At 41.7% G+C, this 17,340-nt stretch overlaps 1 protein-coding gene across 1 annotated transcript in view; it reads right to left on the reverse strand.

Moving 5' to 3' along the window:
• The window catches only part of macrod1 (mono-ADP ribosylhydrolase 1), a 116,530-nt gene extending 106,163 nt beyond the window's left edge, over window positions 1-10,367 (reverse strand). The window contains exons 1-3 of the mRNA XM_064955136.1: window positions 9,702-10,367; window positions 9,283-9,393; window positions 8,793-8,903 (exon numbers count right to left, since the gene is read on the reverse strand). Of these exons, the coding sequence (XP_064811208.1) occupies window positions 8,793-8,903; window positions 9,283-9,393; window positions 9,702-10,176 (697 nt within the window). The 5' untranslated portion in view covers window positions 10,177-10,367. The remainder of the gene's footprint in view (window positions 1-8,792; window positions 8,904-9,282; window positions 9,394-9,701) is intronic.
• Between the last annotated feature and the right edge of the window lie 6,973 nt (window positions 10,368-17,340).

Raw genomic sequence — 17,340 nt, forward strand, 5'->3', positions numbered from 1 at the left:
CATCACTCACAAGTGGTAGGCTAATAGTGTCACCCATCAGACTAGTCTTGATTTAATATGGTCTTTACATATACTAAATAATATGGGTGACATTAGTTTGACTTTGAAAGAACCATTATCATGCACCTGTCTCAGAAGGGGGCAGGGGGAAAAAATACATGTAATCTCTTAAATAGCGAATGGAGGAGGCTTTTCCCGTGGTTTATTTTCATGTCAGCCAGGAAGGCCATACTCCTGTTGTAAATATAAGCAATGTGCTTAATATGAGGAGTGTTGAGAAATATAGTAGGCCTAGCCTTCAGAAAGCTGATGGGATCCTCCTCTTTTTAATAGAGGCCATCACTCTGTTCTCACACAATTACACATTGGGTGCGGAGAGGCCAGAGTGTCTCGCACCCACTGTGAAATTTGGTGGAGGATTGGTTTTTCCAGCAGGACAATGCTCCCATGCCACACAACCAGGTCAATCATAGTGTGGATGGAGGACCACCAGATCAAGACCCTGTCATGGCCAGCCCAATCTCCAGACCTGAACCCCATCGAAAACCACTGGAATTGGATCAAGAGGAAGATGGATGGTCACAAGCCATCAACAAAAAGCCGAGCTGGTGGCGCAGTGGTCTAGTGCACTGCATCGCAGTGCTAGCTGTGCCACCAGAGACTCTGGGTTCGAGCCCAGGCTCTGTCGCAGCCGGGAGGTATATGGGGCGACGCACAATTGGCCGAGCGTCGTCCGGGTTAGAGAGGGTTTGGCCGGTAGGGATATCCTTGTCTCATCCCGCACTAGCAACTCCTGTGGCGGGCAAAGCGCAGTGCACGCTAACCAGGTCGCCAGGTGCACAGTGTTTTCTCTGACACATTGGTGTGCTGGCTTCCGGGTTGGATGCGCACTGTGTTAAGAAGCAGTGCGGCTTGGTTGGGTTGTGTTTCGGACGCATGGCTCTCCCGAGCCCGTACGGGAGTTGTAGCGATGAGACAAGATAGTAATTACTAACAATTGGATACCACGGAATTGGGGAGAAAAAAAGGGGGTAGAAAAAATAACTAAAAGCCAAGCTGCTTGAATGTTTGCACCAGGAGTTGCATAAAGTCAACCAACATCAATGTGAAAGACTGGTGGAGAGCATGCCAAGACGCATGAAAGCTGTGATAGAAAATCAGGGTTATTCCACCAAATATTGATTTCTGAACTCTTCCTAAGTTAAAACATTAGTATTGTGGTGTTTAAAAATGAATATGAACTTATTTTCTTTGCAGTATTCGAGATCTGACAACACTGCTTTGTTATTTTGACCAGCTGTCATTTTCTGCAAATAAATGCTCTAAATGACAATATTTTTATTTGGAATTTGGGAGAAATGTTGTCAGTTTATAGAATAAAAGAAAAATGTAAATTTTACCCAAACACATACATATAAATAGTAAAAGCAGAGAAACTGATCATTCTGCAGTGGTCTCCTAATTTTTGTCCAGAGCTGTGTATATATACACACACAGTGGCAAGAAACAGTATGTTTACCCTTTGGAATTACCTGGATTTCTGCAGAAATGTGTCAAACTTTGATCTGATCTTCATCGAAGTCATAACAATAGACAAATACAGTCTGCTTAAACTAATAACACACAAACAACTATACGGTTTTTGTCTTTATTGAACACACTGTGTAAACATTCACAATGCAGGGTGGCAAAAGTATGTGAACCCTTGGATTTAATAACTGGTTGACCCTCCTTTGGCAGCAATAACACCAACCAAACGTTTTCTGTAGTTGCGGATCAGACCTGCACAACGGTCAGGAGGAATTTTGGACCATTCCTCTTTACAAACTGTTTCAGTTCAGCAATATTCTTAGGATGTCTGGTGTGAACCGCTCGAGGTCACGCCACAGCATTTTAAAATCGGATTGGGCCAGAAGGCGTATTATCTTCTGTTGAAGCCATTCTGTTGTTGTTTTACTTCTGTGTTTTGGGTTGTTGTACTGTTGCATCACCCAACTTCTGTTGGCGGACAGATAGCCTTACATTCTCCTGAAAAATGTCTTGATAAACTTGGGAATTCATTTTTCCATCGATGATAGCAAGTTGTCCAGGCCTTGAGTCAGCAAAGCAGCCCCAAACCATGATGCTCCCTCCACCATACTTTACAGTTGGGATGAGGTTTTGATGTTGGTGTGCTGGTCCTTTTTATTATCCACACATAATGTTGTGTGTTCCTTCCAAACAACTCAACTGTAGTTTCCTCTGTCCACAGAATATTTTGCCAGTGGCGCTGTGGAACATCCAGGTGCACTTTCGCAGACTTCAGACATGCAGCAATGTTTTTTTTGGACAGCAGTGGCTTCTTCCGTGGTGTCCTCCCATGAACACCATTCTTGTTCAGTGTTTTACGTATCGTAGACTCGTCAACAGAGATGTTAGCATGTTCCAGAGGTTTCTGTAAGTTTTTAGCTGACACTCTAGGATTCTTCTTAACCTCATTGAGCATTCTGCGCTGTGCTCTCTCTAGGGAGAATACCAACAGTGCTGAACTTTCTCCATTTATAGACAATTTGTCTAACCATGGACTGATGAACATCAAGACTTTTAGAGATACTTTTGTAACCCTTTCCAGCTTTATGCAAGTCAACAATTCTTAATCTTAGGTCTCCTGAGATCTCTTTTGTTTGAGGCATGGTTCACATCAGGCAATGCTTCTTGTGAATAGCAAACTCAAATTTTGAGAGTGTTTTTAATAGGGCAGGGCAGCTCTAACCAACATCTCCAATCTCATCTCATTGATTGGACTCCAGGTTAGCTGACTCCAAGTCATCATTATCCTAGGGGTTCACATATTGTACTTTTTCCAACCTACACTGTGAATGTTTAAATTATGTATTCAATATAGACAAGAAAAATAAAATTATTAGTGTGTTTAGTGTGTTATTAGTTTAAGCACACTGTGTTTGTCTATTGTTGTGACAAAGATGAAGATCAAATTGTATGACTAATTTATGCAGAAATCTAGGTAATTCCAAAGGGTTCACATACTTTTTCCTGCCACTGTATGTATGTATGTATGTATGTATGTATGTATGTACAGTTGAAGTCGGAAATTTACATACACTTGGGTTGGAGTCATTAAAACTTGTTTTTCAACCACACCATAAATTTCTTGTTAACAAACTATAGTTTTGGCAAGTCGGCTTGGACATCTACCTCATGCATGACACAAGTCATTTTTCCAACAATTGTTTACAGACAGATTATTTAACTTATAATTCATTATATCACAATTCTATTGGGTCAGAAGTTTACATACACTAAGTCGACTGTGCCTTTAAACAGATTGGACAATTCCAGAAAATGATGTCATGGCTTTAGAAGCTTCTGATAGGTTAATTGACATAATTTGAGTCAATTGGAGGTGAATCTGTGGATGTACTGTATTTCAAGCATCATGTTGTTCCAATCTGTCTTTGTCTTGTAGCTCTGCCTTCCCACTTTCCCCTTGTATCCCACAGCCAGGTTCTGACAATAAAACCTACACATATATCAGTGGGTGATTACAAAACAGTAGCTGAGAGCCTGACTTACCATTCATTTATGTAGTAAATAAGTAACACAGGTATTGAGTAGAACTTGTGAGGTAGTGATAGGGATTAGTTAGGGTTTTTCATGAGCGAGTGGCGATATAGTGCAGTAGGGTCCAGCTACGACATCATCTCTCAGAGTCTCTATGTTCTCACCTACTGATATGTCATCTCTCAGGAAAAGTGGGGGTGTGGAAAGGAATGGGCGTTTCAGAAGGAACCATATAAAGGAGAAGTAGGCGTTTCGAAAGTAGTCAACACTAGAAGCGCTGGAATTCCATAACTACTGGAACCGCCATGACTTGATATTTCAATTATTCAATAACAAATAATACATTGTAAAATTAACGTTAACTAGCATTTACATTTAGGAAAAACAACTCACACTTTGTCATCTCTGCAGAGCATGACTAACATCCAATAACGCAAACGAAGTCTTGAGTGGCACCTTTCGAAACCCCCACTTCTCCTTATATGGTTCCTTTCACAACGTCTACTTTTCCTGAGGGATGCACTGCGCTGAGAGGTGTCACAGCTGGACACCTCATATATTGCCATCTGGTGGCGACTAAAAACAATTGCATAATAACACCTAGTATAAATTGAGGGACTCCTGACATGACTCGTGACTCGACCATTGGTGACTCGGCCATGGACTCGAACTTCAGCCATAGGGACTCATGACTCGGATTCGAGCACAGCGGACTTGGTAGTTGACTCGGACTCGAGGTTTAGTGACTACAACCCTGGTTTTCAGTGACACTACACCACGTTGAATGCTTGGTCACCACTACCGGTGTGTACAGTCAACCTAGCTCTAATGACAGAAGCCCTAATTAAGGTAAAACTCTATTGAACGTTGATGAACATACTTAGGCCTAATCAAGGTAAAACTTTATTGGCCTAATTAAAGGTATAGGCCCAGCTCAGTTGAACAGACAACAAAGCATTCAGCCTTGATGAACGCAGCTTGAGGAGCACTGTGCTGATGAGCAGGCCGACTCCTCTCTGAAATTTCCACATTACACTGGGCCAATCAGGCTAATGAGGCTCTCACTTCATCCATTCGAGCTAAAGTGGCGATTGATTGGGGGGGGCTTTTACAGAGGAGAGAAATAATTGCTATGAATGGGCGATCTGCAAACTCATTCACTTTTTCTTCTCCACCGTTTTGTTTACCAGTCATTAAGGCTTGACTCTGGGGGCTCCTGTTAACTCGTCAATGTCAAACATGTAAATTAAATATAAATCAGAACGTTGTAAATTATTCTGGGATAATATGTCTGTCCGTTTTGGAGCGCTTCAGCATTGCAGTGGTTGCTGATGGTGGTCCGACCGGAATGTGTGTGTGTGTGTGTGTGTGTGTGTGTGTGTGTGTGTGTGTGTGTGTGTGTGTGTGTGTGTGTGTGTGTGTGTGTGTGAGCATGTGGGTCAACAGACAAACTTCCTAACTGCAGTGCTGATATACTTGGCCTACAGTACACTATCCACAGTTAGAGATACACTAACTAAAACTGACAGAAATAGCCTGAAGTCACTACAGAAACTACAGCCGAGTTCCAGTAGAGACAGCAGTCAGTCATACCACCTACAGTCAGAGATTTAGGCCAGCCAGTAGAGACAGCAGTCAATCATAACACCTAGTCAGAGATGTAGGCCAGCCAGTAGAGACAGCAGTCAGTCATAACACCTAGTCAGAGATGTAGGCCAGCCAGTAGAGACAGCAGTCAGTCATAACACCTACAGTCAGAGATTTAGGCCAGCCAGTAGAGACAGCAGTCAGTCATAACACCTAGTCAGAGATTTAGGCCAGCCAGTAGAGACAGCAGTCAGTGGTTAAAACAGTAGCCCTAAGTACAGTGTAGATCAGTATGGAGGTAGTGTACTTGTGGGGCCTGTACTGTAGATTACCTCCCGTCACTGAGAGGGAAGCAGTGGAAATCACTAACTCCCTGTGGCCATTGTGGCCAGCCACCTGTCAGTGCTGCGTGCGTGCGGCCAGTCAATGCTGCTGTGTTATCTCTAGACTAGTGGGTTTAGGCGTTGAGGTTGAAACACAGCTGCTCTGCTCCCGTCTCTCTGTTTGTCTGTGGGGTCTTGACCTGAACTGACAGGATTGCCGCTTATCTTGTATCTGAGCTACTGCTGCAACGGTGATAGTGAGGGTTCCCCACGGCAACCAGGGGCCTCTTATCTCTAACACCCCCTAAGAGGATGGGGACCTGGGAATATAATCAGAACATTTAGCCCCTGCCCATACCTTGCTGTCTGACAGCAGGTAGTTAAGCTATTACAGTAGAAACTAGTGTAAATTGATCTGTGGGTTTAATTGAAATAAATGCAATCGAATGCAGATACAACAACATAACTAAAAACTTGTTGACTTGAAGAACTTTACAAGAGTGTGGAGTCACGCACCCACACACATTTACCTCATCACTCCAATGACAATTCACATTTCATTGCGTAATCCATCTTAATCAAATAGCCCATCAGACACAATATATTCTCCTCTCAATCGCTTTCTCTCTCTGCTGAGGCTGGGTGGAGTGATTGAGGGGTGTAAAGAGAAGGATGTTCTACCCTGCAACCCACCCTCCTCCCCATCTCTAAGACAGCTCTTAAGTGCTTGTGGGTTTTTATGTTTGCTGTGTTTTATTGGAGAATGCAGGAGCCAGCAGCAGTAAAATGGTGAAGGGGTGGGTGGGTGGGGGGGGTTACTGTAAATCCAATCTTTATTGAGAACGACACAAACGACATCAACAGTCCTCCCTTATCGGCTCGCCCTCCCGACTGATCGATCAGCAGCCGTGAGTGAAGTGATGCGAATGCATGGCAATGGGTGTGTGCAGTTCTTCACCTATCATTATTGTAGTAGGGAAGGCCCCCCCACCAAACTCCATGTCACCACAGCGGTTTCCATAGTGACAGAGATACTCACGAGAGGTCCCCTTGATCCCTCTCCGTGTTACTCCTATCGTACTCTAGCTTTGTCCAAAACCCTACCCTATTCTTTATAAACTGCACTACATAGGGAATAGGGTGCCATTTGGTTTCAGATGCATCCTCAGTCAGCCCTTCTTGTTCCCGCACCTTGCTCTGCCTGTCCCTTCTAGGGGTTGTTTACAGCTCTGTTTCTCTTGTTATTCAGTGGCACTTTGCATATTGAGAGTGGGACTCTATAAAAAGCCTTGTAAAACATACAGGCTGCTGGCTCTGATGTTGGAGCCAACATGATGTTAATGAGAGAGGAGTTATTCACACAGCACCACATAGGCGGCCATGTTGTTTTATGACAGTTAACACTAAATGACCAATGAAGAAACATACTTTTCTATGCAAAACCTGATCATCAAGTAGCTATTTTGATGTTGGACTGTACACAGTAATGCCAATTCAATGCCAAACAGAGTACTAATTAAAGTCTTGCTATGATCAAAGAAACTTCAGACTGATATGGTATGATACACTTGCCTTTACTGCCATCTGGAGGTGGAAAATTACACTACACCCAAATGGCATTGAGCAACCAGTGTATTGTATCATATTAACCTCTTTCTAAAGCACACATAATAAAGACATTAATATGATTCTGATTAGTTAATACTATAGTTTTTTAGTTTTTTTTACAAAGAGGCCCTGCAGACAGCCAACCAACAGGGCAGTATTTCAACGTAAACTGAGAAGACCACAGGTTCAGGGTGGGTAAAGGTCAAAGTTCAAAAACAGAAGTAGAGCATAAGCATTAGCTCTTTATAAGCTCTCTAGGTGTCACTCTGAATGCAGTACAGTAGAGTCACACACACACAAAGAGAAGATACGGTTTTCATCAAACTCCCAGACCAATATTTACCCAAATGGAGGGATTATAAATGTGGGTGTGTAATCAGGTCAACTGTGACATGGAGCGTGAAATAAGATACAGTTCACTCAAAAATCTATGATGGGATCAGGATAATGTATCAACCCCAGGCCATAGAATTCTGACTCGAACCAAGACAGGCGATCAGTACGATAATACTTCTCATTTCACAGTGATTTGTCCCATATAGAGCACTGAGGCCTCAGGACAGGTACACAATTCATGTTATACTATAAGAAATGTCACTTATTATTACTTTAAGTAGTGCTATGTTATTACTAAGTAATACTATATTTCTAAGTAATGCTGTTATTACTAGTCATGTTAGGTTATTACTAAGTAATGTTATTACTAGTCATGTTAGGTTATTACTAAGTAATGTTATTACTAGTCATGTTAGGTTATTACTAAGTAATGTTATTACTAGTCATGTTAGGTTATTACTAAGTAATGTTGTTATTGCTAGGAAATGCCATTACTAAGTAATGCTATGTTATTACTAAGTAATGCTATGTTATTACTAAGTAATGCTATGTTATTACTAAGTAATGCTGTTATTGCTCGGTAATGCCATTACTAAGTAATGCTATGTTATTATTAGTAATGCTATTACTAAGAAATGTTATTACTAGTTATGTTAGGTTATTACTAAGCAATGTTAATATTAAGTAATGCTATGTTATTACTAGTAATGTTATTACTAAGTAATGCTATGTTATTACTTAGTAATGCTATGTTATTACTAAGTAATGCTATGTTATTACTAAGTAATGCTATGTTATTACTAAGTAATGCTATGTTATTACTAAGTAATGCTATGTTATTACTAAGTAATGCTATGTTTACTAAGTAATGTTAATATTAAGTAATGCTATGTTATTACTAAGTAATGTTATTACTAGTCATGTTAGGTTATTACTAAGTAATGTTATTACTAAGTAATGCTATGTTATTACTAGGTAATGTTATGTTATTACTAGGTAATGTTATGTTATTACTAAGTAATGTTATTACTACATGTGATTCTGTTATTTTTAAGTAATGTTATTACTACAAGTTAAAGCTGGAATCCTTAAATGGTGAAACAGCCACGTCTGTTTGCGGTATTACAACAAATAATTTACTGTAAACAACCAACACAGCTTTTTGCCCCCTGACATCATTGCATGTGCAATAGAAGAGCACAATAAGTCTTTCGATTTAATTGACCATGCTGAATGACACTCCTCCACTCAGCAACAACAACTACAACAGCGGTGTTGAGGGGGGGGGGCGTCGTTTCCCCTACTGCAGATTCCATCTTTAAGTTATGTTATTTCTATAATGTTATGTTAATATTAGCTAGGTTGCTATATGATCACCTGCATTGACGATCCCATCAATCTCCAGTTTGGTGATGTCACCGCTGAACAGCGAGATCTTCTTGTCCAGAGCTTCGTTCCTCTTGAATTTGGTCGCCTTGACTGAATCACCTTGGAGACAGATGAACACCTGCTTCTGTCAACACTGTTAATAAGAACACTGTAATATCAACATACGTTTACCGTTTATGTTGTCTTTCAAGAATATCTATAGTGGACGCTCAGCGATGCTGCTTTCCAGTGTCTCACAGCTGTAGTCCTGGGGCCCGATAGACCTAATCACCTAGCATTAACTAAATGACAGTGAGTAGTGCTGGGCTGGACCAAACACATGTAAACCTGTGTTGTAGGACCCCAGAACGGGAGTTGAGAAACAACAATGGTTTAGAGCAAATGGAATGGCATGGAAACCATGCGTTTGATACCATTCCACTGACGTCGCTCCAGCCATTACCACGAACCCATTCTCCCCAATTAAGGTGCCACCAACCTCTGTCCACTGTGAGTGACTTGGCGGTCCACACAGGCACCTCCTCCAGGGACAGGTAGGTAGTTCTGTAGTGCTTCCTTCTCTCCTCCTGACTCATATGGAGCAAGGCAGCTAAGGAAGAGGAGAGGGACAGAGAGTTGATGATTATGATCATTCCACTAATCAATGTGGGTAATGTAGGGACAACATAGTGAAAAGCTATAATGCACCTAATGGCTTGGTTGTAACCTAGTACCACATAAGGCCACGATGAGCCACTTCAAACTTTGAGTTGGCACCTACTTTTTTTCTATTGAAATGTAGGCCACACAGCTTTGACAACTTTACTTTTCACACGCAACAGGTCCTGTTGAGCAACCAAATTCTCAACATGAGCACCTATAGATTCCCACCCAAACTGTGTCTGTCTGCAGACTTACCCTTCACCTCGTTCCAGTCGCCTTTGGCTGAGTCAAGGTTTAGCCGCTCCAATCCCGTTGCCATGGCGAGATGGGCACTAAAGTGCAGGGACACGACCGCGGTGGTCACCCCAAGCGCGGCGAGGGCGATCCGATACAACGAACCGTACTTTCCCCCAGAGGGCGAGGCCTTGTTTTGCCCCTGAAACGACTCAAACGACTTCGCGGCAGCTGGAGTTGTTGAAAACTTCTCCACGCGGTTTGCAAAATGTATACCCCCTGGGTTCAGAATGGCCTTGCACTTTGCAGGGCTGGAGTTCACCGAACTCTGCCCACTTCGCACCAGCGAATAAACCTGACGATTTGCAACACCAACAATGTTTCTAAATTTGGAGCACACACCGATATCACTAGTATGAAAGTCACCACTACGACAGCGGGAAAATGGACCTATGGCTCTGATACGCGAAGAGAGAGTTGACATTTGAAATGCCATGCTGCGAGTGTGATCCTGAAGTCAATCCGACACAGAACTACTAACGTTACGTCGGTGTCTGGTGTTTTTCAGTTCGGTAGTTAGTTTCGTTTTCGTTATTTAAAGCGCCTTTATCCAGTTTGAATTTTGGGGAAGAAATACTTGGCCATTTTGTTGTAAACAATGACGCATGGATTGTACCAAATGGGAGGGGAGCTATATGACCTATATAGAGTATGACCATAAGGAAAGTATGTATTGTTGTGTTGCTATAAAATACCTTGCAAGTTGAGTGTAAACAAATTAATTATTCAACAAATTAACCTTCACCGTTCACTCGAATTATCAAGGCTGTGTGTGGAATGTGGATATAACGTATGGTAGGAGTTCAGTGTTTTATTTAATTTATTTTGTGAATTTTTCTCCCCATTTTCGTGATATCTAATTGGTAATTACAATCTTGTTTAATCGCTGCAACTCCCCAACGGGCTCGGGAGAGGTGAAGGTCCTCCGAAACACGATCCGCCAAGACGCGCTGCTTTTACACACTGCTCGCTTAGCCCGGAAGCCAGTCGCCCAACGTGTCAGGAGCTCTGTGTTGAGCTGATCGAGTTTACTGTTTCTCGGTCTGTCATTCACCGCCCTCTACTGGCAAACAGCTAGAATTACATCTTACTCTGTAACGTAATTTGTAGCCTAATTACATCTAGTGTATTTGTATTTATTATGGATACCCATTAGCTCCTGCCAAAGCAGCATATACTCTTCCCGGGGACCAGGAAAAAATTAAGGCAGTTTATGCAATTTTAAAAACATTTACAATACATTCAGATTTCACAACACACTGTGCCCTCAGGCCCCTACTCCACCGCTACCGCATATCTACAGTACTAAATCCGTGTGTATAGTGCGTATGTTATCATGTGTGTGTATGCATTTATCTGTGCCTATGTTTGTGTTGCTTCACAGTCCCCGCTGTTCCATAAGGTGTTTTTAAAAATCTGTTTTTTAAATCTAATTTTACTGCTTGCATCAGTTACTTGATGTGGAATAGAGTTCCATGTAGTTATGGCTCTATGTAGTACTGTACGCCTCCCATAGTCTGTTCTGGACTTGGGGACTGAGAAGAGACCTCTTGTGGCATGTCTTGTGGGGTGTGCATGGGCATCTGAGCTGTGCCAGTAGTTTAGACAGCCAGCTCGGTGCATTCAACATGTCAATACCTCTCATAAATACAAGTAGTGATGATGTCAAATCTTTCTTCCACTTTGAGCCAGAAGAGATTGACATGCATATTATTAATATTAGCTCTCTGTGTACATCCAAGGGCCAGCCTTGTTGCCCTGTTCTGAGCCAATTTCAATTTTCCTAAGTCCTTTTTTGTGGCACCTGACCACATGACTGAGGTGACAAAACTAGGGCCTGTTGGACCTGCCTTGTTCATAGTGTTGTTAAGAAGGCAGAGCATCACTTTATTATGGACAGACTTCTCCCCATCTTAGCTACTGCCAGGGTTGCACATTTTGGGGAATATTCAGAGGTGGAAACTTTCTGTGGGAATATATGGGAATTAACGGGAAAATATGGGAATTAATGGAAATATATACAAATTAATATTAATACCATTTAAATGTAGATGTTTTTTGCATTGGATATATTTACCATCATATGGAGACAAACATAAACCTTTTACCTTATCATAAGTAGACATAATTGCAAATGATTAAATCCTTCCAATATATATATTTTTAAACTATTTAGTTACGGATTTAACTTTAATTAAATGAGTTGACTCTTCACATGGGATGATTTCACTGAACTGCAAAAGAAAGGGAATGATCCATCGCATCTCCCAAAAACAGATTTCAACAGCTGTAAAATGATAGTCTGTCTTCCTCTCAGTCTTCCATGTCTTCTCCCTGGACCTCCTCACTGTCCACCTCATGAACATCAGACTGAGGCCTCATCTTCACTGTCACTTTCCACCTTGTTGAGGATGTCTCGTTGTCAGGCTCAAAAAGCCACAAATTTGCCCAGATGGCCACCAATTCTTCAACCCTTGTATTTGTCAGCCTGTTGCGTCCTTTGGTGTGTGTGTTCACAAACAAGGACCAGTTGCGCTCTGAGGCGGCTGATGTTGGTTGGATTTGGAGGATGATGGAGGCAACAGGGGAAAGAACCTCAGATCCACAAAGTCCCTTCCACCAGCTGGCTGATAAGATATGTTGGCACGACTGCCATATTGCATCTCCATCCCAAAGCCCTTGCTTGGAAGTGTACTTCGCCAGACTGCCAAGAACCTTGCCCTCATACAGGCCAAGGTGGCGAGACACGGTAGTGATGACACCATACGCCTTGTTGATCTCAACAGTGAAGTGGGCAGGGCAGTACTGATTTCTTCTCTTACATCAGCAAGCAGAGTCTGAACATCAGACAGGTTGGCATTGTCTCCCTCAATCTGTGCAATGGATAGCTTTTTACTATCATTATTTAAATAATTGATCTTTGTTTCATAGTATAGTTTATTTTTATTTAGTTCTGTCACATTATTTCTTCATTTGCAGTACGTTTGCCAATCGGTTGGGCTGCCAGACTTACTTGCCATACCTTTTGCCTCATCCCTCTCAACCATACAATTGTTCAATTCCTCATCAATCCAAGGGGATTTAACCATTTTTACAGTCGTGTTCTTCATGGGTGTGTTGCTTATTAGTAACTGGAATAAAACATTTCATAAATGTGTCAAGTGCAGCATCTGGTTGCTCCTCATTACACACCAGACCAGCAAGTATTATTTACATCATCAACATATGAATCACTACAAAACTTCTCGTATGACCTCTTGTACTCTATATTAGGCCCAGCCTTTGGAACTTTGGTTTTCCTAGATATGGCTACTATATTGTGAACACTACATCCTATGGATTTGGATATGGCTTTAAACCACATTTCTGCAGCATTAGTAAAGATGTGATCAATATATGTGGATGATTTCATTGCTCTGCTGTTTGTAACTACCCTGGTAGGTTGACTGATAGCCTGAACCATGTTGCAGACACTGGTTACAGTTTGAAGCTTTTTCTTAAGTGGGCAGCTTGATGAACGCCAGTCAATATTTAAATCACCCAGAAAATATACTTCTCTGTTGATATCACATACATTATCAAGCATTTCACACATATTATCCAGATACTGATTGTTAGCACTTGTTGGTCTATAGAAGCTTCCCACAAAAATGGGCTTTAGGTGAGGCAGATGAACCTGTAGCCATATTACTTCAACAGTATTTAACATCAGATCGTCTCTAAGCTTTACAGGAATGTGGTTCTGAATATAGATCGCAACACCGCCCCCATTGGCATTTCTGTCTTTTCGGTAGATGTTATAACCATGTGTTGCTAGTGTAACCGATGTGAAATGACTAGCAAGTTAGCAGTGGTGCGCGCTAATAGCGTTTCAATTGGTGACGTCACTCGCTCTGAGACTTGAAGTAGGGCTGCGGCTTTTGTGGAGCGATGGGTAACGATGCTTCGTGGGTGTCAGTTGTCTATGTGTGTAGAGGGTCCCTGGTTCGAGCCCGGGTAGGGCCGAGGGGACGGACTAAAGTTAAACTGTTACACTACCACTGTATCATCAAAGGTATTATCCAAGTGAATTTCAGAGATAGTCAGAATAGGAATGTCATCTGTTACAAGACTTCATGGACCTTGTTTCTTAGGCTACATATGTTAATATGGGCTATTTTTAGCACTTTTCTGGGTTGCTTGATTGTTTTTAATGCTTTACTGGGAAGCTTATCAGAAGTAGACTTACTTGTGTTATTTATATTGGAGCTGATAGTACAGGGTGAGCTGCACACAGTGATCGTCCTACTATTGCACACTGCCTCGGTGTTAACAGTGTAACTCTGAATCATAGGCTCATGATTACTGCATACAGTAGCTGTAGGATAAACGGAAGTATTCGGTGCAATTAGGGATACATAAATTAAATTACTGATATTTTGGTTGCCACTAGGATCATGTACATTTAATGCAGCATTATGACGACTCATTGTCACAATGGTAGGGGTTAACTGAGCTGGTCTTGGATCATTGACCAGTCATTGTTTCAATGCAGCCTTGAAATGCGTGGGGAGAGTCCAGAAGCCAATATGATTTGGATGGACTCCGTCATTCCTGTAGAGTATCTTCTGTTTCCAGAAGGTGTCAAAGTTAACGATAAAAGTAACCAGCAGAGCCACAGCAGTCTGTTATGTGTTGCTGCTGCGACTCTCTGTTTATCACTTTAACAATACATTCATGTACATACTACCTCAATTGGGGGCGATCAACCAGTGTTCCCGCACATTGGCTAACTGGGCGATCTGCATTGTGTCCTGCCACCCACCACCCACCAACCCCTCTTTTACGCTACTTCTACTCTATGTTCATCATAAATGCATAGTCACTTTAACCATACCTACATGTGCATACTACCACAATCAGCCTGACTAACCGATGTCTGTATGTAGCCTCGCTACTTTTATAGCCTCGCTACTGTATATAGCCTGTCTTTTTACTGTTGTTTTATTTCTTTACTTACCTATTGTTCACCTAACACCTTTTTTGCACTATTGGTTAGAGCATGTAAGTAAACATTTCACTGTAAGGTCTACACCTGTTGTATTCAGCATTTCACTGTAAGGTCTACACCTGTTGTATTCAGCATTTCACTGTAAGGTCTACACCTGTTGTATTCAGCATTTCACTGTAAGGTCTACACCTGTTGTATTCGGCGCACATGACAAATAAACTTTGATTTGATTTTAGCCAGATGTGTAATGCCAGCAGTCTGCTGAATGTTTCACACCCGCGGCCCAACGATGGTACTGGACCTGAAATGATTGGCTGGTTTTTTGGAGTCTTTTAATGCTAAAATCAGTTCTTTCGTATCCATTTTCAAATGTTCCGAGCTAGCCCTCCTGAAAAGAAAAACAATACAAATGTTCCGAGCTAGCCCTCCTGAAAAGAACAACAATACAAATGTTCCGAGCTAGCCCTCCTGAAAAGAAAAACAATACAAATGTTCCGAGCTAGCCCTCCTGAAATGAAAAACAATACAAATGTTCCGAGCTAGCCCTCCTGAAAAGAACAACAATACAAATGTTCCGAGCTAGCCCTCCTGAAAAGAACAACAATACAAATGTTCCGAGCTAGCCCTCCTGAAAAGAAAAACAATACAAATGTTCCGAGCTAGCCCTCCTGAAAAGAACAACAATACAAATGTTCCGAGCTAGCCCTCCTGAAAAGAAAAACAATACAAATGTTCCGAGCTAGCCCTCCTGAAATGAAAAACAATACAAATGTTCCGAGCTAGCCCTCCTGAAAAGAAAAACAATACAAATGTTCCGAGCTAGCCCTCCTGAAAAGAAAAACAATACAAATGTTCCGAGCTAGCCCTCCTGAAATGAAAAACAATACAAATGTTCCGAGCTAACCCTCCTGAAAAGAAAAACAATACAAATGTTCCGAGCTAGCCCTCCTGAAAAGAAAAACAATACAAATGTTCCGAGCTAACCCTCCTGAAAAGAAAAACAATACAAATGTTCCGAGCTAGCCCTCCTGAAAAGAAAAACAATACAAATGTTCCGAGCTAGCCCTCCTGAAAAGAAAAACAATACAAATGTTCCGAGCTAGCCCTCCTGAAAAGAAAAACAATACAAATGTTCCGAGCTAGCCCTCCTGAAATGAAAAACAATACAAATGTTCCGAGCTAACCCTCCTGAAAAGAAAAACAATACAAATGTTCCGAGCTAGCCCTCCTGAAAAGAAAAACAATACAAATGTTCCGAGCTAACCCTCCTGAAAAGAAAAACAATACAAATGTTCCGAGCTAGCCCTCCTGAAATGAAAAACAATACAAATGTTCCGAGCTAGCCCTCCTGAAAAGAACAACAATACAAATGTTCCGAGCTAGCCCTCCTGAAAAGAACAACAATACAAATGTTCCGAGCTAGCCCTCCTGAAAAGAAAAACAATACAAATGTTCCGAGCTAGCCCTCCTGAAAAGAACAACAATACAAATGTTCCGAGCTAGCCCTCCTGAAAAGAAAAACAATACAAATGTTCCGAGCTAGCCCTCCTGAAATGAAAAACAATACAAATGTTCCGAGCTAGCCCTCCTGAAAAGAAAAACAATACAAATGTTCCGAGCTAGCCCTCCTGAAAAGAAAAACAATACAAATGTTCCGAGCTAGCCCTCCTGAAATGAAAAACAATACAAATGTTCCGAGCTAACCCTCCTGAAAAGAAAAACAATACAAATGTTCCGAGCTAGCCCTCCTGAAAAGAAAAACAATACAAATGTTCCGAGCTAACCCTCCTGAAAAGAAAAACAATACAAATGTTCCGAGCTAACCCTCCTGAAAAGAACAACAATACAAATGTTCCGAGCTAGCCCTCCTGAAAAGAAAAACAATACAAATGTTCCGAGCTAGCCCTCCTGAAAAGAACAACAATACAAATGTTCCGAGCTAGCCCTCCTGAAAAGAAAAACAATACAAATGTTCCGAGCTAGCCCTCCTGAAATGAAAAACAATACAAATGTTCCGAGCTAGCCCTCCTGAAAAGAAAAACAATACAAATGTTCCGAGCTAGCCCTCCTGAAAAGAACAACAATACAAATGTTCCGAGCTAGCCCTCCTGAAATGAAAAACAATACAAATGTTCCGAGCTAGCCCTCCTGAAAAGAACAACAATACAAGTGTTCCGAGCTAGCCCTCCTGAAAAGAAAAACAATACAAATGTTCCGAGCTAACCCTCCTGAAAAGAACAACAATACAAGTGTTCCGAGCTAGCCCTCCTGAAAAGAAAAACAATACAAGTGTTCCGAGCTAGCCCTCCTGAAAAGAAAAACAATACAAATGTTCCGAGCTAGCCCTCCTGAAAAGAAAAACAATACAAGTGTTGCTTAGAACACATCTCCTCTTTGCTCATCTGCCATGTTGTGTTGCTACCATGTTGTGTTGTTGTCATGTGTTGTTGCCATGCTATGTTGTTGTCTTAGGTCTCTCTTTATGTAGTGTTGTGGTGTCTCTCTTGTCGTGATGTGTGTTTTGTTCTATTTATTTATTTTTTTCAATCCCATCCCCCGTCCCCGCAGGAGGCCTTTTGCCTTCTGGTAGGCCGTCATTGTAAATAAGGA

This window comes from Oncorhynchus masou, chromosome 32 (assembly GCF_036934945.1).
Source record: "Oncorhynchus masou masou isolate Uvic2021 chromosome 32, UVic_Omas_1.1, whole genome shotgun sequence".
NCBI lineage: Eukaryota > Metazoa > Chordata > Actinopteri > Salmoniformes > Salmonidae > Oncorhynchus > Oncorhynchus masou.